This window comes from Phyllostomus discolor, chromosome 5, assembly GCF_004126475.2.
Source record: "Phyllostomus discolor isolate MPI-MPIP mPhyDis1 chromosome 5, mPhyDis1.pri.v3, whole genome shotgun sequence".
Classification (NCBI taxonomy): domain Eukaryota; kingdom Metazoa; phylum Chordata; class Mammalia; order Chiroptera; family Phyllostomidae; genus Phyllostomus; species Phyllostomus discolor.
In genome coordinates, this window is record NC_040907.2 from 153173799 (window position 1) to 153199132 (window position 25334).

At 52.6% G+C, this 25334-nt stretch overlaps 1 protein-coding gene across 7 annotated transcripts in view; it reads left to right on the forward strand.

Moving 5' to 3' along the window:
• The window catches only part of PAX2 (paired box 2), an 86218-nt gene extending 61296 nt beyond the window's left edge, over nt 1-24922 (forward strand). For 4 of the 7 annotated variants that reach the window (XM_028512290.2, XM_028512291.2, XM_028512294.2 and 1 more), the window contains 5 exons: nt 4409-4584; nt 6747-6873; nt 21413-21514; nt 23762-23848; nt 24321-24922. In XM_028512290.2, the coding sequence (XP_028368091.2) occupies nt 4409-4584; nt 6747-6873; nt 21413-21514; nt 23762-23848; nt 24321-24397 (569 nt within the window). In that variant the 3' untranslated portion in view covers nt 24398-24922. The remainder of the gene's footprint in view (nt 1-4408; nt 4585-6746; nt 6874-21412; nt 21515-23761; nt 23849-24320) is intronic. The other 3 variants (XM_028512296.2, XM_028512289.2, XM_028512292.2) reach the window with 1 other exon arrangement.
• The last annotated feature ends 412 nt before the right edge of the window (nt 24923-25334 follow it).

Here is a 25334-nt window from a genome sequence, read left to right on the forward strand (position 1 = left end):
GGCTGAACCCTTCACCTGTGCAGACTGACTAGCACACCATTTCTTCCTTGCTCTGTGGGGTCTCACTGAACCTACAACAACCACATTTTCCAACCTCAGTCTGTGGCCCAAGAGTAGGATAAGATTTTGGAAGTCAGAACTGTTCCAGAAAGCTCAGGACATATGGCCACCATACTCCAGCCCTCTTCTTGGAGTCCTGACAAGGGGCCTCTGGTCCCATCAAGGTGAAGGCCAAGGGCCTCCTCCCATCATTTGGGAAAGGCTTTCCCTGGAACCAGCTCCCGCCATGGGCAAATAGACCCGTTTTGCGTTGACCCTGCTCTCTGTGACCAGGGGTTGGCGTGGGGAGTCCAAAGCAGAGGCCGCCTGGGCCCCATTCTCAAGCAACCTCTCTTACCTGCCTTGGATGGCAGTTGTGCAGCTCCAAGGTTCTGCACTGGGAACACGGTGCTCTCTGTCCCTTGGGGACAGGCACTGTAGGTGGGCAGGATGGTGCCAATGAGAGCAGGAAGGGCCTCCTGCAGACCGGAGTTGATGCTGCCAGAAGCTAAGCAGTGGGAATGAGCGAAGAGGGGCATAGGTGTACCCAGCGGGCTCTGAGAGCTGGGATGAGAGGGGCTTGCCTGACAAGGGACTGGGTGTCCTAGGGTGGCAAGCCAGTCAGGTGGACAGCCCAAAGACCTTCTGCCATGGGTCTGGCTTTGAGTGTTCCCCAGCAGAACCTCATTCATTTATTCTAAAGTCATTCATTGAGTACCAACTGTATGCCCAGCTCCGTGCCTGGCACTGGAGCTCCCGAGATGCATGGGTCACGGTCCCTGCACACGGGAGCTCACAAGGGGAAGGACACTGTCTAATTACTCACCCCCTTTCCTTCCCTGCTCACTCAGGGACCGCTTCTGCCTCCTCCTCTAGTTTAGCCCTGCTCTGCCAAAGAGCACTTCAGTACCTGGGCCTAGCAGCCGTGTCATAGCCTGGTTCCACCCTCTTCCTTGCTGTCACCTCTGAGACTACCCTTGGGAAACCCCACTCTGAGCGCTCTCTCCCTCTCTCTCTCTCTCTCTCTTTCTCTCTCTCTCTCTCTCTCTCTCTTCTCCTGAGGAGGGTCTCTCCAAATGGTTGGCACTAACAACTGCTTCATTTTCTCGCCCTTTCCTGTTCTTCCATGTTCTCTTGTCTTCTCTGCTCCTCCTCTATTCTCTTCTCCTTCTCTTCACCCACTCCCTACCCTCGTCTGGGCCCTGGGCTGCCCTCCTTAGCGGGACACCCAGGTTTATGGGGAAGCAGAGCCAGTTGGGTTTATTCCTGTGGCAAGTGCCCTCACCCAAGCCAGTGCTGCCCCAGGCTCCTAGCGTGGGAATCTCCTTCCCTTTCTTCCTGTCTCTCTCTTCGCCCTTTCTCAGGCATCTCCCAACTCCCTTTCCTCACTCCTTACCTTCATTCCCCCCTTTCTTCTCTAGCTGAGGGCAGGTACCACCCGGTTCTCTGGAGAGAGCCTAGGAGAACCTTTGGGCCCTCTGGCTGACTTGAGAGGGCTGCCTCCCTGCCCCCCACCGCTCATGCCACTGCCCTCTCCCTGCCCCCCTGGCTCACTTCCCCAATCCCCCAGAACTTTTCTGTGCTCCTCATGATTCATCATCACTGCTGCCTTTCCCCCTTCCCGTCGCCGTCCTCCTTTGGGGAGTTTGCTCACTCCTCCGGCAGCCTCTCTTGGGGGTTCCCTGCGTGCTTTCATCACACCAGCTTGCTCTGCCGCTCCTCCAGCACCTTCTCTCTCTTCCTCTCCCCACCCCCTTCCTCCTCTTCTTCCCCTTCCCCGCCTCCCACTGCCGTCTCTGCCAGTAGCAGACTTCCTTTCGCCTTTCCTTTTCCCTCCCCATTCCTCTCCATTGCAGCCTCTGTAACCTGTCTCATCACCAGGGCCCAAGTATACAAAAAAATAAATAAATAAAAAGGTCAGTGAGTGGAGGGAGCAGCAATAACCCCTAAAACAGTACTATCAGTGGAACATGATTGATCAATTGAATTCCATAGCGGCTGAAAAATGTGGGATTAAGTAGTGTATTATACGCACAATGAGTTGAGGCATGATGTTCATTTCAAGTTCATTTCGCCGGCCTCTGCCACCAGATCAGGCAATCAATAGGGGCAGCAGATATCATATATCACCTCTCTGCGGGCTGGGGAGAGAGCACCATAATCTCTCGCAAATTTAGAGTGACAGATTTGTCAAGATCTGAAGGGCCCCTGAATAAATGAAGGAAAAGAGACTCCTCCAGCCAGTGACCTGAGGACAAAGCTTCAGTTCAGCTCCTACCCACACATACACACACAGGCTTAGTCAAGCCACACACAGGCATAGTCACAAATCTACGCAGGGGCACGGCGTGAGTCTCGCCACACACATGCACACACCCATGCACATAATGTGTGAGCATCCGCTCACAGACAGATGCACACTTTACTGCCCAGGGCCCACTGGTGACACTGTAATAACCTCACACAAAGACAGTCCCGCTGCCTCCCCCAGTCCTTACAGCCAGGCTTCCCCCAAAGGTGGGGGGACTCCAGCAGGGGAGGATTAGGACACAATGAAACATGCAAAGAGCGGCAAGGGGTGGGACTAGGATGACGGCACATCCGTGGAAGAGAAGCAGGGACAGGAGACACACGGGGCACGTGGGCTTGTGCTCCCCACGCAACCACACATGAGCACACACACACACATCTTTCTAGGAAAGTTCTCACTCTGTCACACATACCTAGACACGTATATGTTTATACACATAGAAATGCATCTACTCGGAGAATACTCACACAAGAGGGAGAAATAAATATGTCACACCCTAACTTGATAAAGAAAGGCATACGCCCTCTCAGACAGAAAATCATTGGGGAGGCTTACAGAGAAAAAAACACAACCACCAAGTTTTGTGTCCAGAGGAGCAGAGAGAATATAGAAATACCATTGAGACTGTCCTTGTGTCTGTCTGTCCTCCTTGGACTTGATCTTGGTTTTCATTTCACTCTTTTTCTCCCACCCCCACCACTCACTCACTCACACACACATACACACACTCTCTTTGCTTTCCCATCTTCTCCAGAATAAAGTGCAGGGAAGACAGGGGGTCCCATTAAGAAGCAGACCCCCGTTCTCCGTATGTGAGGCCAGCAAGAGAGGATGGCTGCAGGTCGAGGTTAATCAATATGTAATATTTTCTATGTTCTCCCGAATGATACTGTATGGTGTTACTGTATATAATGCAGTATTGATTATATCATATCGTATAATCACTATAAACTGATATATATAACAGTCTCAGAGGATCACCCTGGGCCCTACAACATGGGCTGGGCCCAGGCCCAAGGCCCTGGGGGTTTTGGCCAAGCTGGGGCTGAGGAGGACCCAGCTTTGGTCCAGGGAAGTTGCAGGGTGGGGGTCCAAGGAAAGGTGGCAGAGTAGGCGCTTGGCCCACTGTGTACCCTGAAAACTCTTGCGGGCCTGATGCGGGAGGGCAGGGGTAGGGAGGCAGGGGAAGCAGCATGGTGAGAAAGCCTGGGTGGGACAGGATGTGGACAGCGTTGGCCTGCAGTGCCAGGGAGCAGGCAGCAATGTGGCAGTGCTGTGGCCTTTCCTGTGGGGAGCGAGCCTCAGCTCCCTGTGCAGACCCACAGGAGGAATGAGGTGGCCAAGGAACTGGCCTCTGGTAGGGGCTTGGCCAGAGTCCAGGCCAGGGACAGAGGCTGAGCAGGGCGGCCTGGGCAGCACAGCGTCCACGAGGACTCTGTCTGCAGTCTCTGCCCAAGTTAGTACTTTACTGCTCACCTGCCACCTCTGTCCTCCTGCTCCGTCTCAGTCCTGGCACAACGCAAACAGAATGCCTCAGCTTGGCTTCACGTCCCGCCCCCCACCCCCTCCAGTGGTGAAGTTAATTACTTCACCCAGTCTCCATGTTACACTCAGCCTCGGAGATTTGATGATTTTCCACCCTTGGAGCCAGTGGAACTGATATTCATCTTGAAGCCAAGTTCAATTCTCCACAGGCTGGGCAATGCCGGTCCCAGACACCCAGCCCCTCCCCCAGGCCAACCCAGGCCAGGGCACAGGAGTTCAAGGGAGATGGCCGCTGAGATCCCCTGTGGCTCCACCTCTGTCTAGTCCTCTGGCCCCACACTGGGACAACCTCCCTGTCTCTTCCCAGCTCGTTCAGAGCCTGTGGCTACCTCAGCCAGATCTCTGAGGCATGGCCAGCCCTGGGCCAGCCCCTCCAGCCTCAAAGCTGGGAGTAAGGGGTCCTAGCAGGGTTGCAAAGCCCTAGGGACCAAGCCAGGTACCCCATTTGCCCACTGCACTACTCTGTGCCTCTGCTGGCCTGCGCTGATGCCCCGAGTGTCATGTGTCCCCCAGATGTGTCCGAGGGCTCAGTCCCCAATGGAGACTCCCAGAGTGGCGTGGACAGTTTGCGGAAGCACTTGCGAGCTGACACCTTCACCCAGCAGCAGCTGGAAGCTTTGGATCGGGTCTTTGAGCGTCCTTCCTACCCTGACGTCTTCCAGGCATCAGAGCACATCAAGTCAGAACAGGTGAGGAAGGCGCTTGCTGCGTGCAGAAGAGGAAAGGATCTGGGCAGGGCAGGCCTCTGGAGCGCATGCACGGGGATCAGCTGTGTGCGCACCCAGCATTGCATGTGCTGCATGTGATCACACCGTGTGTGGCCCCTGTGAACACTCCCACACAGGACATTATAGTGGAGCTAGGACAAATCATGTGGTATGTGGTAGTTAGAAATGGTGAGTTCTCGGAGTGAGTATGGCCTTGGGTAAGTCTTAACCCTTTCAGAGCCTCAGTTTCCCCCTGTATAAATGAAGGCCTTGGACATAGGATCTAACAGATTCCTTCTGGCCCTGCCTTGACCTGCTTGTGTCATAGAGTACTCAGGAACTGCATACTCTATGTACGTGCCCCCTGCCTAAATCTCCCCAGGTCCTACAGAAAGTCTGTGCCAACCCATGGCACTCTTCTCACCCAGCTGTGCCTGCCCCTTGCTCCCCAGTCTGGAACACACAGCACGGGACACAGCCCACAGCCCACCTGCGTGATGCACAATGTGGAAACACATCTCCCAGCTCCTCACATTTGCCCATGTGCACGTGTTTACACACCGCCACACCCACCAACTCCCTCTCCCCTCAGCTCACAGCACTCCCAGTGTTCCGCCCACCAGCTCAGCGCCCTCCAGCTCCCCTTCCACCCGTGCCTCAGTGGAGCCCACAGTGCACACGCCAAACACGGGAACACACCCCCATTCTTCCCTCAACCACAGTCCAAGCCAGGCCCACAACGGCAGCGCCACACACACCCCGCTGCGCGCGCGCGTGCACACAGGGCACACACCAGCTTGCGCGCGCGCGCGCGCGCGCACGCACGCACGAGCCAGCACAGCCCCACCAGCTTCACGCAGCGCAGTTCCGCTCTAGGACTCCGGCGGCTCGCAGCCACTCGCTTTCTCCCCGCCTGTCCTTTTATCCCATAAGCTGTTTGTCTTCATAAAACAAAAATCAAAAGTCTTTTTAAGGTGCCCTGAGCCATAAACCAACAAAGGAGGAGCCGGCCGAGGCAGGCTGCTCGGTGCACCCTCCCCGAGTCCCCGGCTGTATTACAATGAATAACCTTTATTTACTTTCATTAGACTATTAAACACCAGCACAGTCATTTTTCCCCCTGAAACTCGGAGCAGGGCCCATAAAGCAAATCCGAAGCCTAATTGAGTTCATTTTAATTTCTCTCCGATCACAGCGAATTACTCTGGTGATAAATCAGGGGGCAGCTTCACCCCCAGTAGAAGGCCTAATTTGCAGCTAATTACAAAACTGATTTCTACAGGAAGATCAATACGAGAAGGAATTGGAAATGACGAGGCAATCCCGTCCAGCCAGGGAGGAAAGGGGGTCCTCTGGGGGGGCCAGGAAGTGGAAGGGAAAAAAACGGACCCGAAAGAGCAGAAAATCAGTTTTAATTTAACGTAATATTAATCAGAGCAACTTTTCCTGCTTTGTGCAGGCTCCTGGCCTGCCCAGCTCTGGGGTCTGGCTTGGCGGTGGCTGCAATAAAAAGGCAATTACCCGAGTGTTTCGGGCAGGACACCCTTTCAGAGTCAATGACTGGCCCCCTCCCACCCTTCTGTTAGCCATGTGGACTCTCCCCCTCCCCAATTTCATACCCCAGTGCACAGGCAGAGAGCGAGGGGCCCGTGGGGCTGTCTTTGTTTGTTTTTAAAAAGGGGGCGCCAGCACCCGATCAGCCGGCCCAGCAGTGCCAGGCTGGAGGCCCCACTGGGCCCTTCCCCCAGCTCCTGCTGCTTCTGCCATCGTGTCACAGTCCGCCCCTCCTCCCCAAGGTTCTCCACTCCAGGGGGACCTTAAAACACCCCTTGTCTCTCAGCAGAGGATCCTCACTGCTACACTCCACTCTTGGGGCTTCTTAGGCAGGAGCTGCTCTAGCAATGTGAAGGGTGCTTGGATAACCACCAACCCGGTATAGGCTGTACCTAGGCTTCACAAGGTCAGGTCTGCATCCGCCCACACGAAACTCTGCATCATTCTCCAGCCCGCCCCTCCCTCTGCCTGGCCATCTCCTTCCACCCCAGCTGGGAGAGCTCCCCGGTCCTCCTCCCCATCTGCACACCGAGCCCTTTCTCCGAGTGTGTGCATCAATAGAGAGCTGTCTCTTTTCTCTCTCCTCCCAGGGGAACGAGTACTCCCTCCCAGCCCTGACCCCTGGGCTTGATGAAGTCAAGTCGAGTCTATCTGCATCCACCAACCCCGAGCTGGCCAGCAACGTGTCAGGCACGCAGACATACCCCGTTGTGACCGGTAAGGGGGCTTCCAGGAGGGTGGGGGCACAGCTTTCAGAGGGAGCACTTCAGCTCATGCCATCTGGGGCCCAGAGTGACAAGCAGACCCCCTGCCATATCTGTAGAGAGAGTGAGTCTCCAAAAACCAGGGTGCTCCCCGGATAGATGTATGCAGATGTGCGGATGAAAACTTGTGGTCAGGGTCCCCGTGTGCTTCAGCCTGGAAAGGGGGCTCCTGCTGGCTCTTTCTGTCAGCCTCTTGCCTCTCTCTTTGCTTTTTAATTGCTTCCACCTAGGTGCTCAGAACTATAAGCCTCTTACCGGGACTTGTGCGTGACAGGGCAGAGGGTAAACAGGCCAGGCTGGTGAAAAGGGAGCTTGAGTGCCCAGCGTCCAGCCTCGTACGTCCCCAAGGTTGTTGGGGACCTGCTTTCCTTGCCCTCTGGGCAGCCTGGGTTGCTGTGGCTTAGGGCTTCAGGCCGTGGCATCCAACTCTGTGGTTATAGAAAAGCACAATTATCCCAGCCCTCCTCTGCCTTCCCAGAGAAATCACAGAGACTAAGACTTTATTCGGAGGCCAGGCAGGGTCAGGCCTGTCCCACAGTCAAGTGCAGGGACACATACTCCATGAGCTCCCCTGGATTAGGAGCAGCAGAGGCAGCAAGAGCGGAAGAAGGCCGAGGTGTGGCACAGGGCAGGGCCCAGCCAATGGAGCTCTAGGCCTCAGAGCTGCCGTCTGTGGAAGGCGCCTGGCACTGCAGAAGGGTTTCCAGGCCAGGAAAGTGCCCAAGTGGGAGAGACACACATTGAGGTGTTATTAAAATTCACCTAATTATTCCGGAGACACTAAAGCCAATGTGCCGTTTGTTCCTTAGGAGACAGAATGATTAAGAAGGGTCTCGGTGGGGATTGGGAGACACTGAGGCGTTACCTGCCGAGCAAGGCGAGCAGAGGCAGCCTGGGGACCTGGCAGCAGGGCAGCGAGCATCCAGCATCACAGTCAGTGGCAAAGACTGGGAGCAGGCCCAGCCCCGCTCGCTAAGAGACAGGGCCCTGGTGCTGACTTGGAGCTGATCTGAGTATGGCTCAGGCCTGAGAGGGGCCGCATGTGGCCACCCAGCCTCCCTCGGGATGGGGCCGGGATAGCCCTGTTGTTAGTGTCCCCAGGTTCTCCTTAAGGAGTGTGCTCGTACGACTGTTTCCGGCCTGGACAGAGTCAGGCTCTTTGGCTAGACAATCAGAGGCTGAGTTCTGGAAGTGTCAGAGAACTGCATGGTCAGGCCTTTGGGAGTGACAGCCTTAGCTGGATCAGGTCACAGCCTGTTATCAACTGACCCTTGGCACGAGCTCTCCTTAGCTCAGCTCAGAAGCTCTCTCAGCTGTGCTGGGTGACCTGGTTCAAGCCAGAGAGATGGCCCAGTCCAGGCCTCCTTCCTTCTAATCTGCTGAGAGTTCAGCGGTCACTTCCCAAAGGGGGCGCACCCTAAGTAGCTGGTGAAAAAGCCCGGGAGGCTTTGCTCTGATTCCAGCTGTGCTTCCCCGGGCCCAGGGACACAGTCCAGAGGGCAGGGGCTTCCTGGGCAGGAGCGATGGAACTTGAGGGCAGGGCTCCTGCTGCAGGAGAACTCGGTGCTGGTGTAGAAAGTCCCTCCACCTTGAGCCTCCCCTACCCGCCTCCCCCCCATGGCCCTGGAACGGTCCCAGCTCAGCCTGGGAACATCTCCGGCTGATCCATCTGGATCCAAGTGTGAGAAAAGTTCATTTCAGACCCAGCTTGACATTCCCAGGTGGCAAGTTAGCACTAACATCTCAATCTGTATGCGACATTTCAATCAAGCGAGGAGTAACAAAAGCAGAACCATTAACATTCGGAGCTGTTCACCAGTGGTAATGACGGGGAAACTCGCTCAGAAACTGGAAATTACCAAAAAGAGAGAAGTGTGTGGAGACGTGGGGGAGGGGAGGAAGAAGGGGGTGGGGGCCGGGAATGATTTTTCTACACTTAGGCCAAGATCCAATGTTTGGATGAATGGTGCCATTACCCGAGAAAGGGCTGCTCATTCTTAAAATGTTTTTGCTGGCAATTAAACGGCTGCAGTTATTGATCTTTGTTGATTTTATGTCCTCCTAATTTGCATAATCTATTAAAGATGAATGATTCATGATGTGTTTATTATGGGGACAAACAGAATTTGCTGAAGGTACTGTCAAGGTGAGAAGCGGGGCAGTGCCCAGAGACTTCGTGGGCCATCTCAGCAGCGGGTCCAGCATGTGGGCCTTCAGACCAGGACTTCGAGGGGAGCAGTGGGCAGTGACGCAGGGAGAGCAGGCACAAGAGTTCTGTAGAAAGATGCAGGCATCTTGGAGAACCAGGCTCCAAGCGTGGCTGGGATGTGGGAGAGACGGTGGTATATTTGCAGAAATCCTCTGCAAAGATTTTTAAAAAGCTGATTTGGTTGGAGAGTGTGAAGAGCTTTGGTGAAGGAGGAGATAGGGAGGCCCGTTCAGACTGGCGATTCTGGCCAGGCGTGTGCTCAGGGTGAGAGGGCGGGAGCATCCTGTGTGCCCTGGAGCTCGAGGAGCCTTCTTCGTCCTCCACATGCCAGGCACCCAGCTCGTCTTCCCTGGGGACAGGCAGCTGAGGCTGCAAACCTCTAGGTTTGCAATGAGTCCTGAGGAAAGCAGCCCGGAATGCCCTAGCCCAACTTGAAGAGCCGACCTTATTGATATTCCTGCCACCTCCTGGCACTGGAGGCTGATTTCAAACTTCACCAGCCACTTGATACAGCTGTTCCACAAGGTCAGGACTGAGAGGAGAGAGGAGCTTGGACTATTGTGTGGAGGGGAGAGTGGGGCCCAGTGGGCCAGGACACAGCTAATCACATTGCAAGCAAGGGTGGCTGCCAGAGGCCGCGGCTCGGCCCGATAGCTGCCCTCCCCACCTTCCATCATGGAACCAAGGAGAGAGACCAATTTTTCTGGGTAGTGTTTGCAAGTTCTGCCGAGATTTTAATTTCACTGCATCACAACTCAGCAAGCTGCCAAGTCAAGCTGGTTATTTAAATTTATCACCCACTTTCTCTTCTGCCGCTGGGCTGCTCTAGCTCAGCGGCATCTCTTCTCTCCAGCCCACTGCTCTAGGCTGCTGGTCTGGAACGGAGCCGAGTAGCTCCTAAGTGATAAGGAAAAAGGAACCAGCCAGATGAGAGAGGAGGTTGAGGGCACTCTGGCCCCAGGTTTCCTCAGGTTGGCTGGCTATGGCTGGTACTTTCTTCTAACTTCTTATTCTTCTGAAGGACTCCCCAAGGGGTCACCATCAGCCCCTCAGTAGTCCCAGGGACCTCTGGATCAGGGACTCTTTTGTGAGGACTCTGGCTCCAGCTATGAGTTGGTGCCTTTGTTCCTTCAACTTTCTTACCACTGGTAAAAAGAGTCCCTCTTCCCAGTGGCCTTTTCACCTCGAACCCTCCTTTCCTGTGCCTGGCCAGGTGTGCAGACATAGAGGAGCATGAGGGGACGCTGGCATTAATGTTGATCTGGGAGAAGATGAGTACTAGTTTCAGGGTTCCCTCAGTCTCTTGGAGATGCTTCAGACCACTTAGAGTGTCCCTTGGCCTGGTGCAAGTCCACCCTGAAGGTGAGAGCGGGCTCTCTACCCTGGCGCCCAAATGGAACGAGATGGCACTGGAGAAAGTCAGGGGCTCGTGCACGGGCTGTCTGTGCCCACTCTAGAAGCCGAGGAATTCACTGGTCCCCAGAGCTGCTGCGCTGAGTGGGCTTCGCTGGCCTCTAGTGGGCATGACTGCCACGCACGGGAGAGCTCTGTGCCCACGTGGTTCTCACCACCTCATTTTAGTCCCAGAGAGGGAATGGAGGAATGAGACTGTGGCCAGAAACGAGGCAGGTGAAACTCGCCAAACACAGCTGGGTAAAATATAGCAACTAGAATTGTTAATACACAACCAAGTCTCACTCTCTGGTACCAGAAATAGAGGGAAACCCAAAGCCAGAGCAGTAGTGAGAGACGCACTGGAGGTAAACCCTGACAGGGGGAGGCTGGCGTTGTAATGCACCAGACGGGAGGTGTGAGCCCGAGTCCAAGGGAAGCAGGAAGCTAGAATGGATACTGCCCTGCGTAAAGCGAGGAACAGACCAGGACATCACTGTTCAACAAAGGGAAGTACAGAAACTCACCCCACTGGCCCCGGGAAGCAAGTGAGGGGGGAAAAGTCTCCAAGAGTAATGAAGAACCTGATACTGACCCCGGTTCACAGTCCAAATGTATCCCATGAGTGTGTGGCAAGAACTCCCAGCCAAGAACTTACATACAAATTTGTCCAGGATAGTAACCAACTCAGAAACCCCAGCAGGAACAAGGACAAACCTTCTCTGCAGAGACATTCCCCAATCCGGGGCACCTGGGACTCCCACGGGAGAAAAAAACCCACCACTATAAAAAAAATTACACACCTCACATCAACAAACTATCATGAGGGAGAGTCCACAAAGGCAATAAACAGGGCAGTGAACACCCCCAAGCACTGGAGATCATAGAACAATCCAAAGCAACTATGAAATAAGTATGTTTACTATTCTAAAGAGGAGAAAAGAGAAGTATGGTTTTATGATTATCAGAGATCTAGATCAAACTTGTCCTCTGCCACCACTGCTCAGCAAACTGAGACAAAGCGGAGATAATAAAGGGTAAAAAGAAGACCACGCCTATAGCTTATTGTTCCGGGGTTCAGGAGCCAGGGAAAGGAAGGAGCCACGAGCAGCCCTTGAAGTGGAGGCTGCCGCCTGCTTGTCCAAGCTCCCAGACAGCTAGGTCTCAGCAGAGAATCGTCTTTTTTCTGAACATTGGAGAATCGGGACAAGGGCAGTGTGTTTCTCCCCAGTGGGCGGGGGGAGGGCCTTGTTAGCTTTCCCGCCCCGGTGGGAAGAAAGTTATATTCAAGAGCTTGGGAGAAACTTCTCTTGCTGCCTAGAGAGAGAGTGCCTCTCTAAAGGAGTCTAGAGCTAAGAACCAGAAGGAGAGGTGGCTGCTGCCCAGGAGGGAGGTAGCCAGGGCAGGGATAAGGAGCAGAAGATGCAAGTGTGAGCAGAGGTGGGGAGGCCAGTAGGGTAATGCTCAAAGAAAATCAGGGGCTGGCCACCGGGACCTGGAGTCCTGGAGGAACAGTGTGGGCTCAGCTTCTGAGAAGGGGCTGTGAGCCCTTGGCAGCTCAGATTCCTTTCCCCTGTCTGAGATGGTCAGCAAAGTGGCCTTTTAGCAGATAGAAGCATGGACCCTGGGAAACCCTCCTCCTCCCACTCAGGGAGTCCTGAGGACCTCCAGGAACTGCCTCTTTCCTGTAGTTAACAACTCCCTTCCAATGTGACTGCATTTCCCTCCATAAAACAAACAGCTTAGCCCTTGGCCAGCCCCTTGAGGGAGGAGAGGGCAATAAAGGCTGAGAAATGTTTCTGAAGGAGGCTGGGAGTCTCCTCGTCTTGTCTGTCTGCCCAAAGCCCCTGATTAGCTAGAGGAATTTAGGGCACAGGCATCAGAGTTCCTCTCCAACCTTGAAAAGAGAGAGGACTAAGGCAACACCAACACGCGGGAGTCAGAGAGCCCTTTACTGTGGAGGCCTAAGCAAGCCAGAGGGTTTCTCCTCAGCGCCCCCAGGCCCTGGACCCTTCATTTAAGCTGAGAAGGCCCAATGGAAAGAAGCTAGCTTCTTCTGAACATCCCTAAGGCCTCCAGTCACATCCCCAAGGACCTCCAGCCACCAGACCTCAGCTCTGATTTAATTATGGGGGCATTTCCATAGCAATGAGACAGTGACTGATAATGCAGGTGCCCTGGGCCTGCAGCCTAGGGAGTCATTGGATCAGGGCTCTTTTTCTTCCTCCTTTATCCCATCCACCTCTAGAGGGAAGGGATATTGAAAAGAAGAGGCATTAATCTACTCTGGGACCAGGAGAGTCAGGTCAAATTTGAGCAGAATAAAGGCTGTACCACCCCAACCTCCAGCTCCATGTCTGTGCCCACCAGCCTTCCCATTTGCCTGCCTCTCCCAGCGGGGCGCCTTGGGCAGAAACACCTGGGGCTGCTAATGGAGCTGCAGAGTGGAGGAGAGGCGTGGGGAAGTATGAAGGGTTCCTAGGCACCTTAGCAAAGACCATGTAATTCTATGGTCCTCTAAGCTGAGTTCAGATTTGGCCTATTACCTTGAACCTTTCTTCTCAACTCTTCCCTTCATCTCTTCCCTCCATCCAGGAGACCCAAAGGCTCAGCACGCCAGGTGAACTGTGCTTGGCCTTCCACAGCGTGGTCTCACCAACCCATTTAGAGATCTGGGGGGAGGGGCCTCATTTAAATTTGAGTCTAAATGCTTTCAAGAAATCAGTGATCTTTGTTTCAAGTACATGTAGTAGCCAACTCAGGCCAACAAAGGATTACCTAGTAGCAAACCTGGGCACTGCTTTCGTGATTAGCTAGGTTACAGGGAATGTTTAGGCTGCTGTCGATGTTTAGAGACACTTGGGGTGTTCCAAAGGAGAGTTCTCCAAAGGGCTATCTCCCAGCACTAAGCTTGTTTACTCCATTATCGGGCACTTTCTATGAAGAAAAGGTTGGCTAAGTAAAAGTCAAGTCAGCCAACCCGACATTTTCTAAATGACCGGAATGCCTCAACTGTGGCATTCCAATGAACATTACAGGTATGTATGGGGACCAAAGGCTTAGAAATGTCCCGGTGGCCTCAAAGCCACCTAGGCAGCACCTGAAAGCCTGTTTCCCCCAAAGAGCCAGTCATTCCCCAAGGTGACAGGAAGACCCCCCACTCCCTCCCGAGGGTGACCAGAATCCTCCCTTCCCCCACCTTAGCTGTAGCCTCAGGACACACATGCCAGCACTTTTTCAACCCTGAGCTTTGGGAGGCAAGCCCTGCCACCATTGTTACTTCTGAGAGGGCTTTGCACGCCTTCAGAGCGGAATCCTTCCCTCTCCTCCCCGTGGCGGCTGGGCTGGCAGGCGAGGAGGGAGGAAATCCTGGGCAGGCTCTGAGAGCAGCCTAATGCTCCAGCAGCTTAAGTGGCCGTTTTCCTTGGGATTAGGGTTTCACTTACACAGAGCGCCTGAAAAACGCTGCGCTTTCGGAAGGATTAGAGCTGACAATTCAGTGCTCTCAGAGAACAAAATAAAGCCAGAGAGGAACTGGGAGAGCTGGAGTATTGGGAGACTGTGCAAACAGGCTTAACCTCTGCCCACCCAGCAGGAGGGTCCCTCTTGCTCTGAGCCCATCAGTGAGCCTGGGCCCCAGCCTTCGAGAGAGCCAGCACCTGCCCAACTCCAATCTTCATTTGCGATGTGCTAATAGAGCCAGAGGAGACAGCGTGGGGAAGTGAAATGAGGAAAGGGCTAGAATGACTCCCCCTCTCTGGGCCTTAGTTTCTTCCTCTGGAAAGTGAAGGATTTAGACTACAAGGTAGCCAAGTTCCCTATTAGCTTTCTGAAAACGTGATTCTCCCCAATGCTCCCTAGCCTTATACCAGAATGCTGAGGCTCCTTCTCTAGGCCAGCAGACTGCCATGGCCCAGATGAAAGCCACGTGCTGTGAGGGGAAGGGGTGTGAACAGCATGCCTGGTTGTGTCCAGCCAGTTGGCTGTGGAGGCAAAGACCTCACTGAGCCCACACAGATCTGCCTAGGATACACCAGGGACTGAATTAAAGGTCCAACTGTTTGTTGGAAGCCAGACCGGCTAGGAGAGCAGCCACCCCGAGCTGTAGGCACAGCCCCCTCTGCTGGAACCCGGAGAAGACAAGGTTCAGGATGCAGAGTGGTGGGGCCAAGGCGTGGCTGGGGCTGGGGCTGGGGCTGGGGCTGGGGGAACTCACACTGGCATTTCTGCCTTCGAGGAGAAACCTGGGGAAGCATTGGGAAACCTGGGAAGTAAGAAACAAAGTGAAATAATCAAAAAACCTCTTTTCCTGTCATTTTAAGTAATCTTTTACAGGCTTCAAGTTTGTTACTTTAGCATGTTCTGTAACTTGGGTTGGTCATAAAGTGATCATAATTGGCATAGTAAATGTCAGTGTACGGCATGTTGAGGCAGTAATTACAAATGTGGTAACTGTGTATTCTTGGAAGTAGTATGAATGCTTGTGTCAAAGGCAGCCACGGGCTGCCCACCTTGCAGCAATCCAACGTCCTCATTTTCGTTACCTCATGAGAAGCAGGCAAACTGGAGGATAGGATAGTGAAACAAGAGTTATGTTTTCTGGCCTGAGGGTCCTCCACAGTGTCAAGTGGATGGCAAACGTGCTCATTTTCAGAGAAAGATGCTGAGGAAGAGCCTCTCGAAACTCATTGACTATAACTTCTGTATAAATCTATGACTAATACGTCTTGCTGTCGGAGCCATCCCTGAGCCACAGCATCTTGGCTGCTTGGGCAGCTCCCTTTTCATTATCTCCTTGGTCTTCTGAATGCTGACATTTTCCTGACTTGAGATAAGCGTTTCTGCTCCTTCACGTGTTATTTTGCTGTTCTTTGTATAATTTTGTTTATCAGTACAATTCAAGTGGTTTCAAACAAATCAGTGTCTTTTCTACACCAAAGAACAGAGGTGTGTTTGGTCTTTTATAAATACTACATATTAATCTTTGGGCCACGAATATTTTTGAGAATATGATAATAAGCCACCTAGATATTATACATGTGTATCCATCACATTTTATGTGTGTTTTTAAAAAGACTTTATTTATTTATTTATTTTTAGAGAGGGAAGGGAGGGAGAAAGAGAGAGAGAGAGAAACATCAATGTGTGGTTGCTGGAGGTCATGGCCTGCAACCCAGGCATGTACCCTGACTGGGAATCGAACCTGCGACACTTTGGTTCACAGCCCGCGCTCAATCCACTGAGCTACACCAGCCAGGGCCTTATGTGTGGTTTTGAACGGACTCCCGGAAGCACATCTGTGCAGTCCTGCAGGATCAGCAAACCCTTGCTGCGGAAAATGGAAGTACCGGAAACATGCAAGAAACAAGACATGACAAGATGTTCTGTTATAGGAAGGGTTTGCTTAGCATAATCCCAGGCTACTTTCCTGGACCCAAATGCCTCTCTATTTTCTGGGTCTATGATATCTGAGATTGTCATTCTTAGAATCACCCAAGTGTACTGCTTGTTCTGTAGTCCAGATTCTGCTATGCCCTAGCTGTGAATTATTGGACATAATATCTCGTGACTCTGATTTTCAATTTCTCATTTATAAAATGGTGATTACACATAGTCAGCATCATAGCTTGATATGAGGATTAAGTGAGATAATGCACAGAAAATATTTAGGACAGTGCCCAGCGTATAGTAGGTGCTCAGTGAACACTGGCTAGACTAGGTGCAAGCAGAAGCACAAGGCTACCCCTCAGTCTTGACCAAATAGCATACATTATCTGGTGACTGAAAATTTCCAATTTCTTAATAGCCTTTCACTTCGCTTTTCTCTGTCCTTGTAAAAGCAACTTCACTTAGATTCTCCAAAACAGTTGATTCGATCTGGCCCATTTGGTCGGGAATGTCTGACAAAAGTGCACTGTCTGATTCAGATGTAGTGATTGCTGTAGAAATTGGCTTTAGAATCTTCAGGGACTTCTGCAGTTGAACTGGGAAGACATCCTCATCAAGTACAGTGCTTCTAACACTTCTGGGTACTTTCAGAATCTCAACCACTACTGTTTCTTGAAGAGCCTCTTTGTTTTTCAGAAAACTCTCAAAGGAGATTAATACTCCACACCATGGAGTTTTACTACAGACTTTCGGTGTCAGTATTTTATTCTTTGTGTCCTGTTTTTCTTGCCTTATCTTAATGACGGCAGTGACAGTATGAGATGTGGCTTGTTGGATGACTTCTTTTCCTTTTCTTTGGCTCGTCTGGGAGTATCTGGCTCCTGTTACCAGGAAAACATAGTGTGGTACAGACGTGGCTTCACACTTGGGCTCTGTCGTTTACTAGCTGTGGAACCGTAGGAAAGTCATTGTGACTGTGTGCCTCCCTCTTCTCAACTTTAAAACAAGCAAATTAGACTGGTCATCTCACATCCTCTTCCATCTTTAAACTTTGTAATCTTAGGAGGCAAGTATCCAACATGAAATGCCCATCCTCTTCTAATATGTGGAGTTCTATCCATTTGTGAGTCTCGGTGCTGTTTTTATGTTACTGGCATTGTCAGTGAGCAAAGCAAAAACTTTACTGCTTCCTCTCTCCTGTTGGTTGGCACATATTTTATAACTGATGTATTTTGCTGTGTAGCTGTTTCTTTCTCCTTCTGAGCTTTTGCTTATTTAAGGAGCTGGCTGTGCCGCCTCCCAGTTTTAGAGTTTGCCTCCACTCCCATTTGTCCATCCGTCTGATGTAACACAAGACCCAGCGCTCTGTCGATTCTTCCTTGCACAGATTCCATTACCCATTCATATTCCCTCACTGAGAGAGGCTTGCTCAAAGAATGCTGCTGGGCAAATGGTATGATGGCCTGAGTAATTTGAAAACTTCCTGCAGTATGTGTTTTCCATTATTGACAATGGTGTTCCAGAAGGATATATGGCTCTGGCAAGAGTTTGGTCAATTTTTCCCTGCTCTTCAGGTGTCACTTGTGTACTAATGAAGCCTGTGAGAGTGCTTTGTATGCAGTTTGTTGGCCCAGGCGTCCTGAACGGGCCCCTCTTTGTGGCGACCCTGCTGTTCCAGGCTGTGGTGCGGCAGAGGCACAGCTGTGTGCCGAACGTCAGGAAGCTTGCGTGCTTTTTCCTCGCCATGGCTTTCTTCTCCCGCATTTTAAAAATGCCTGATGACCACCAATCAGTCTGCACCTATGAGTTGGTTTTTGTTTTGTTTGTTCACTTTTTTTCCTGTCTTCTTTTGTTTTATATTCCACATATGAGTGAAAATATACAATTTTTTTTCCTTTTCTGTCTGACTTCACTTAGCATAATGCCCTTAAGGTCTATCCCTGTTCTCACAAATGGCAATATTTCATCTTTGTGTGTGGCTGAGTAGTATTCCATTGTATGTATGCCACATCTTCTTTATCCGTTCATCGGTCGGTGAACACGTGGGTTGTTTCCATGTCCTGCTATTGTAGCTGACCCTGCAGTGAATATAGAAGTGCATAGATCTTTTCAATCAGGTATGTGTGTGTGTTTTAGATAAATACAGGTATCGAATTATAATGTTGTGTACCTGAAACTTACATATACACCTAAATTTCGTATACATATATGTGAAACTTACATAATGTTATAAACCAGTGTTACCTCAATTAAAAAATCCATTTTGAGAAAAAAATAAATAGGCAGGTACCTTGACCGCAAAAGAGTCTGGACAGCACTTCACAGAGTCTATGTTTAAAACAGAATTTGGAAATATGTCTTTCAACCAATAATTCTGTATGACTTTTAGCATACAAAAGTTGCTATGTGTTGGCAGTTTGCAAGAGAAGAAGCCAGTGGAAATGAACAGTGCAGCAGGGTTACTCCCGGGCTAGCTGGAAACACCTTTCCAGTCACCCAGCCTCGGGAGTCCAGTGTGATATCATGTGAGAAGGCCTTAGATGACAAGGAATTCATGTGTGGCCGGTTGTAGGAACCGTGCAGCTGGAAATCAGAATTCAGAGGCATTTAAATTCCTGTTCGTTAAAAAAGGAGCATACCTCTTTTCCTGACTGCTTTGTAGATGTTAAGATCGCAAAACCAAGAGGAATTGGGTTTCTATCTCTTTCTAATTTCAAAACCTCTACATCCTCTTTAACTCTCCCCTCTCTTGGGCCTTTTTGGACCAATAAATGCCATATTATTCATCTCTCTAGGAACAGAGAAAGCTGGCTGTCATTGCCCGCTTCAGGTCCACCCCTCTGAGAGGTGGTCAGAAGGAGTATATCATCCATTGACAATAGAAGTCCATGAAAGAAAACCCACAACAAAGTAAACACAGGTTCTGCCTGCTCTCTCTCTGGGAGTCTGAAGTGGTCTCTTGTCCAACAGTTCTACCCTGTTGTTGACTTTGAATTTTCAAATGTCAGGTACTAGCTAGAGCAGATAGGTTAGGGGGAAATCATTCTATTACGTGATAAAGCTGAGTCACAATATATGAGTCCCTTACTGTAAATCTCTCCTCAACCTATACAAATTCATAATCCATTGTTCAAACTATTTTTAGAGAAAAGGCAGATGTGAACATTGACATCTGTCCCAGGCTTTACCTCTTCAAAGGAGACCAACGCCTATGAAACAATTAAAAGACAATATAACCCACTCTATGGCTTTTGTTGTCTATAAATGTATAGAGTGATAGAAAAGGAATCAAAAAGTATTTATTGAGCATCTACCATTTCTCAACTGTGCAAGATAGCACAGGAGACAGGGCTGTTGGTTTGATTATGATCTGCGTGTAGAAGCGAGCCGTGACACGAAGCTACAGGGCTGGTGCGTTATGAAATGTAAAGACATGCTAAACCATGGAGTGCAGATACTCTAGAAGTTTAGGAGAGGGAAACTTCTCTGATGGGTAGAAACAGTAGGGATTTTAAGGCTTGAGCTAGAAGGAGAAGGAAACGATGAGTAAGAGGATGAAAACAGTATAGCAAAAGCACAGAGGTTTCACAGCACACAAGCCAGCAAAAACGCTCAAACTGAACCAGGAGAGATGCAAGTCACAGCTGAGGGAGCTGGGTGGGGAGGAGTCCTTGGGAGGCTGTGAAAGCCTGGCAGAGTTTAGAGTCCAACTGTAGCCTACAGAGAATCAATGATGGTTTTTACAAGGGAAGTGATGAGAACCATGTTTCATGAAGACAAGCCAAGCATCCACATTTGGGAGAGAACTGAGGGGGAAGAATGGAGAGGCAGGGAATACAAGCAAGAAAAATATTGTGGCAAACCAAGAGCAGTTTTTAGGAGCTGAGCTATGGAGGTGGCAGAGGAAATGGAGAAGGGACAGATGTGACAGCCATTGCTAAGAGGAATTGACCACACTTAGTGACTGACTTCATATAAAGGGAAAGGAAAAAGACCATGTTTAGAAGGACTCCAGTATTTTTGGTCCGATGGCCTTCAAGTAGGTTGTTGGTGGAATGATTATGCGGATGATGAGTCATCTTTTATTCTTGTCTGAGTCTGAGGTGACAGTGGGACAGTTAATGAAAATGTTCAGCAGGAAGTTAGAAACACAAAAATCTGAACTGTATCTCTGTTTTGCTGAGGGTAGGAAAGACAAATAACTCACATGTTAAAGTGAGGATGAGGAAACTCACAGGTTTCATAAAAATCAGAGGTGAGGTCAGTTTCAAGGGTGAAGTGGCAAGGAGGGAGGAAGGGAGGAAGGAAGGAAGGTATAAGCAGAGAGAGAGAAAGAGAGAGGCACTTTGGGATAGCCATTAGGAGGATGAGGATGTTCAAGTGATGAACAGAAAGCGCACTGAGCCAGATTGCATAGTTCTGTAACTTCCTCCAGCCACACCTTGCCTTCCCAGGGCTGGACAGAGGCACTAGAGTGGGAGAGTGGCACTGGATGAAGAGAAGGATAAAGGGAATCTGGAGAGGATGAATGGGATCCAGAAGACCCAGGAGAGTGTGAAGTAGTCTTGAGAGCATGAAAGTGTAGGAGGGGAAAGAGGGCAAATTATGGTCATTGGGGCATGCTAAAATGCAAAGGGACATGGTGACCCTTTCATGGTGATGGAGGGGGCAGGCAAGGAAGGGAGGCCACTCAGGTGCAGCTGTGTTGCAGAGATGTCTGTGGGCCATGGGTATTTCCCTAATATCGACTCGCTTTGCCTTCACTCCAAGACACTAAGGGAAGCCCTGCCTCCCACTCTTCTAGCTAAGAGAGGACTCCCAGGACAAATGTCCAGCAGTTGGTGGGGGGAACAGATTTTGGAACTTGATCTGATCCACTTGCACTATTGGCTCAAAAGCTCCTGATTCACATCAGAGATGCTTTTCTATCATTTAAATGCCATAAACACTAACAGCAAAATAGCCCACTGGCTGGGCCTCCGCTCTCCACACCTGCCAGGCCCAGCACCTGCAGCACCACTTGGAGAGGACAAGAAAGACCCATCAGCCCATGTGGGGGTGCGGGGGTGTTCTTCAAGCCTGTAGGAAAGATGGGGTGTTAACAGAGGAGACAGGTGAGCAAGATCATAGAGGTCCATTTGGCTACTGGAGAGACCACAGCTGAGCATCTTGCTGGGAAGGGGGAATGAAACCAGGTCATCCTCCCTCCCTTCTCCATCTGGCTTTGGGCTACAAAGAGATACCAAGCAAAGGCCAATGCATGCACACACATGCACAGAGAAAGTCAAGGAGCATATACACAGCCAATCACAGGACAGACATTTAGGTAACGAGCTTGCACACTCATAAAGGCACACTCAGACCTGCTCATCACATGCATCCCTGTGTGTCTACACACTGTTCTTTCTTCTTCAAGGGTTATCTTTCCAAGGAGTGCCCTGGTGTGAGTAGATGCAGGCCCCTCTCTTCCAGGCCTCATGCCTTGCCCTTTGTGTTTTTCCAGGTCGTGACATGGCGAGCACCACTCTGCCTGGTTACCCCCCTCACGTGCCCCCCACTGGCCAGGGAAGCTACCCCACCTCCACCCTGGCAGGAATGGTGCCTGGTAAGTGACAATGGTGCAGCTGCCCAATTTATGTGGGGGTAACTAAATTGTGGGTGAGCTGCTGAGTGGTCTTTAGTCTGAGGCTGGGGGTGGGAGGAGACCCAACATCCCCTCCCCCCAAACCACTGCTATTCTATCCCTCTCTCTCCCTAGAGCAGCAGTTGGTCCCTGACCCTCCTTCATAAGCAATTTAGGGAGAGAGCTTGCAAAAGTGTCCCTTGTGTACACCCCACTGTATGTCATGGCCCCTCCACAAGGCCTACCCACCCAAACCTATGCCCAGGGAAGCACTCAGCCTCAGCGACGCCCTCAGTGCCCCAGCCCACCCCCAGCCAGCTGACACTGCTTGAAGAGCCTGCCCTGGTTTCCATGGAAACTTGGAGCCCAGAACCATTTCCAGGGACATGTCAGTCACTCAGAGAAAGCCACCCTGGTCCACACCAACCCACAGAGAAGACCAATGTTAAGAACCTACCCACCCCAGAGAAAGGAGGGACCTTGTCCCTAAGGAAAGAGGAACAGGAGGACAGGCTATGGCAGGAACCAGAGAGGCTAGCTTCAGAGAGATAAGCTACAGCATCCCCACATCTCTTCAGAGGAACCGGGCTCTCCTTGCTCCTCAGAGCTCAACCCCTCCCAGTCTGAGAGCAGCTGGGTTAGGCTGTGTGGATTGGAGAGGCAGAGGCTGCATTGAGGGTCTGGTAGGGCAGCTGGAGCTTGAGCTCTTCCCAACCCCTCACCTCCCATTGGGAGCCAGACTTGAAACCAAAGAGAGGTGAAACTCCTACTTGTGTAAACACCAAAAAACTCTTGTCTCAGAGAGAGTGAGACTCACTGAGCCTGCACCACTCCTGTGGCTGCCTTCTTGGGTACCCCTTCCTGAAGCTCAGCTCTCATGGGAGGAGGGTGGATGGAAAATGGTGCCTTGCACCATTGCTGCAGGGTCTGTCCAGGGACGACCCCCATAAGCAGAGTTGGGGGAGGGGCATGGCGAAGAGGGCATTGCTGCAGGGTGTGGTAGAACAGGGGCTGAAGGGAGTGAGAGGGACTGGGGAAGGAGAGCTGAGAGGCGTGAGTGAGGGCATCTACCCAGATGTGGAGCAGGGGGAGTAGAAGTGTTGGGGGCCAGGAGATTTTTCCAGGAAGGTCCCAGCCCTGAGCTGGTGGAGGCTGGAGAAGGTCTTGAAGAGATGGGGTGAGGGAGGGGGAAGTCTGTAAGGAGGTGGGGATGAGAGGAGCGCAGAGAGCTCATGGTGGCAAGGGGGGAGTCGTTAAACAGAATCTAGTGCTGATGAGGAAATTACACTTGTTTCATTAGCGATGGAGAAGGAGATAGCTCAGTTCCTCTTGGTCACAGTTGAGCTCAGAAGCTCATTATCCTGCTGCACGCATGCTTTCCCTCCTCGTCAATAAACAGGCTTTCCAGTGGCTGCATCCCCCACCCCCACCCAGCTCCCTCTCCGAGAGGGGCCCCTTCTCCTCTACTTAACCCGCGGTTAGGGATCACTGTAAACAGTCTGGGGTCATCACACAGGAGAAAGGGTGAGGGGGAAACCCGGAGGCCTGGCCTTTCTCCCGCGGAGGAAACGAAACAGCTTCCGAGAGCTCCCAGCCCAGGGGTGGCCTCCCCTGACTGACCGGGGGGGGGGGGCAGTCCACCTGCTCCCTGCCACCTCCTTCACCTGCTGCGTGGTGCATGAATGGAACCCCTCCAGGGAAAGGTGATAGGGGGGTTTCCCAGCACAGCCCCAACCCCTTTGCTTTGGCACAGTGCTGAGATGCCATTCTTAGGACTTTCTGGGACAAAGTGTCCCGAGAGCCTTACTCCGCCACCCTCCCCCGCTTCCACCCTGTGGGGCTACGGCTCCCAGAACCAGAGTCTCCACTAAAAAGACCCTGCCCGCCAACGCAGCGGGGTAGTCGTGACTGGACCGGGAACAAACCCCTCCTGGGTAGCCCAGGCACCTCCGCGGGAGGAGCCCCAGGCAGGCACTACCCCACAAGTCCCTCCATGCTTCTGTGCGAGGCTCACGGGTGCTTCTGCATCCCCGGATACACACACACACCACCAGCTCTCCCCACGCTGACTCCGTGGAGTGCTCCGCCTTCGCCTGGCCCACAGCCTGCAGCGGGCATTGCCCTGCCTGCCCCACCTGCACCACGACCGGGGGGAGGCTGCTGGTCTGGCACATCAGGTCCACCTCGGAGTTGCATGTATCTGATCCCCACACCCCCACCGTCCCGCAGGGAGCGAGTTCTCCGGCAACCCGTACAGCCACCCCCAGTACACGGCCTACAACGAGGCTTGGAGATTCAGCAACCCCGCCTTACTAAGTGAGTACGCCACCTGGCTGGCCGGCGGCTCAGCGCGTCAGCTCGCCCCTGCTCGCCCCGCTCACGCTGGCTGCTTCTGGACGCGCCCGACTCCCAGCCACCTGACTTTTGGGTGCCAGCCGGGCAAGACGTTTAGCGCAGCACTGAGGCCCGGGATCCCTTGAGGACGCCCGTGCCTCCTGCCCGTCCTTCCTCTCTTCTCCCTCCCCCTCGCTGAAAGGCCCTGCACCACCCCCCACCTCAGCACCCCTGGAGGGTCCATAATCGGGCAGCGGTGGTCTCCGATTGGGTCCCTCTCCCACCCGGTGAATGCAGCTCTCCTGGGGGCAACCAGCCCCCCGAAGCCCAGCCAAGGTCTTCCTGCCCGGTCCTGCCAGACCCGAGCCCCGGGAGGTCTTTGCTTTTCTTTCCTTTTTTTGTTCTCCTGTTTGTCCTCTCACCCAGCCCATTCTTCTCCTGTGTTAACTTCCAGGTTCCCCTTATTATTATAGTGCCGCCCCCCGGGGCTCCGCCCCTGCCGCTGCTGCCGCTGCCTATGACCGCCACTAGTTACCGCGGGGACCACATCAAGCTTCAGGCCGACAGCTTCGGCCTCCACATCGTCCCCGTCTGACAGCCCACCCCGGAGGGAGGGAGGACCGACTCCACTCGAAGCTTCCTGGCCACCGCCCCAGCCCCGCCCCACCCCGGACACCTGCAGCCCTTCACGTCTACCCCGTGGAAGGCTGGACAGGACTAGTGGAGCCACGGGCCGGACCCTCAGGCCCCAGCCCACTACCCCGAGTCCCGCCCGCTGCCCCTCCCTGCCTGCCTGGACTTCGAGGTGCGGTGCGTCGAGGACGACCCGACCCGGCTTGCCCTGGCCTCACGGAGCCCAACAGAGCGGACCAGCCACATCTCCGGACTCGGGCCGGGCGGCCGCTGTGCGCGGGGACACGTTTCTGTGACACACAATCAGCACCGACTGCAGCGCGGCCCAGCCCTGGAGCCGCCGACTCGGATGCTCCGGCGCAGGAGGCCTCGCTGGAGGGACTGGGCAAAAGAAATTAAGGACAAAATGATTTTCTGCAGAAGAAGGAAGAGCCTTCTGCTGAACCCTTGAAACCTCGGGGAAAAGTCCTTACCCCCGCGCCAGCCGGACTGCCCCCACCTTCCGAGCGGAGTGTGCCCTGCCCCAGAAGGTGGAATGGAATGGGGGCATGGGGGGTGGGCTCTAGGGACAAAGGTTGGGGTCGTTAAGTCTTTCCAAAATTGGAACCCAAGACACACAGGCCCCAGCAGCCTGCACCCACAGAGCCAGACTCTTGGCTCTTCCCTACTCCGCCAGAACTGCCCGGTTCCCCAGGGCCCAGGCGTCTCCTACTAGTGACGAGACTCTCAGCCCCACCTCGCCCCTACCTCAGCGTCTCTGCCATCTGTGACCTCCCAGTCTTCCCTCCTGCCAGTCCTCTTCCCACCCCACGTCTCTCTGCATCGCTCCTCCCTA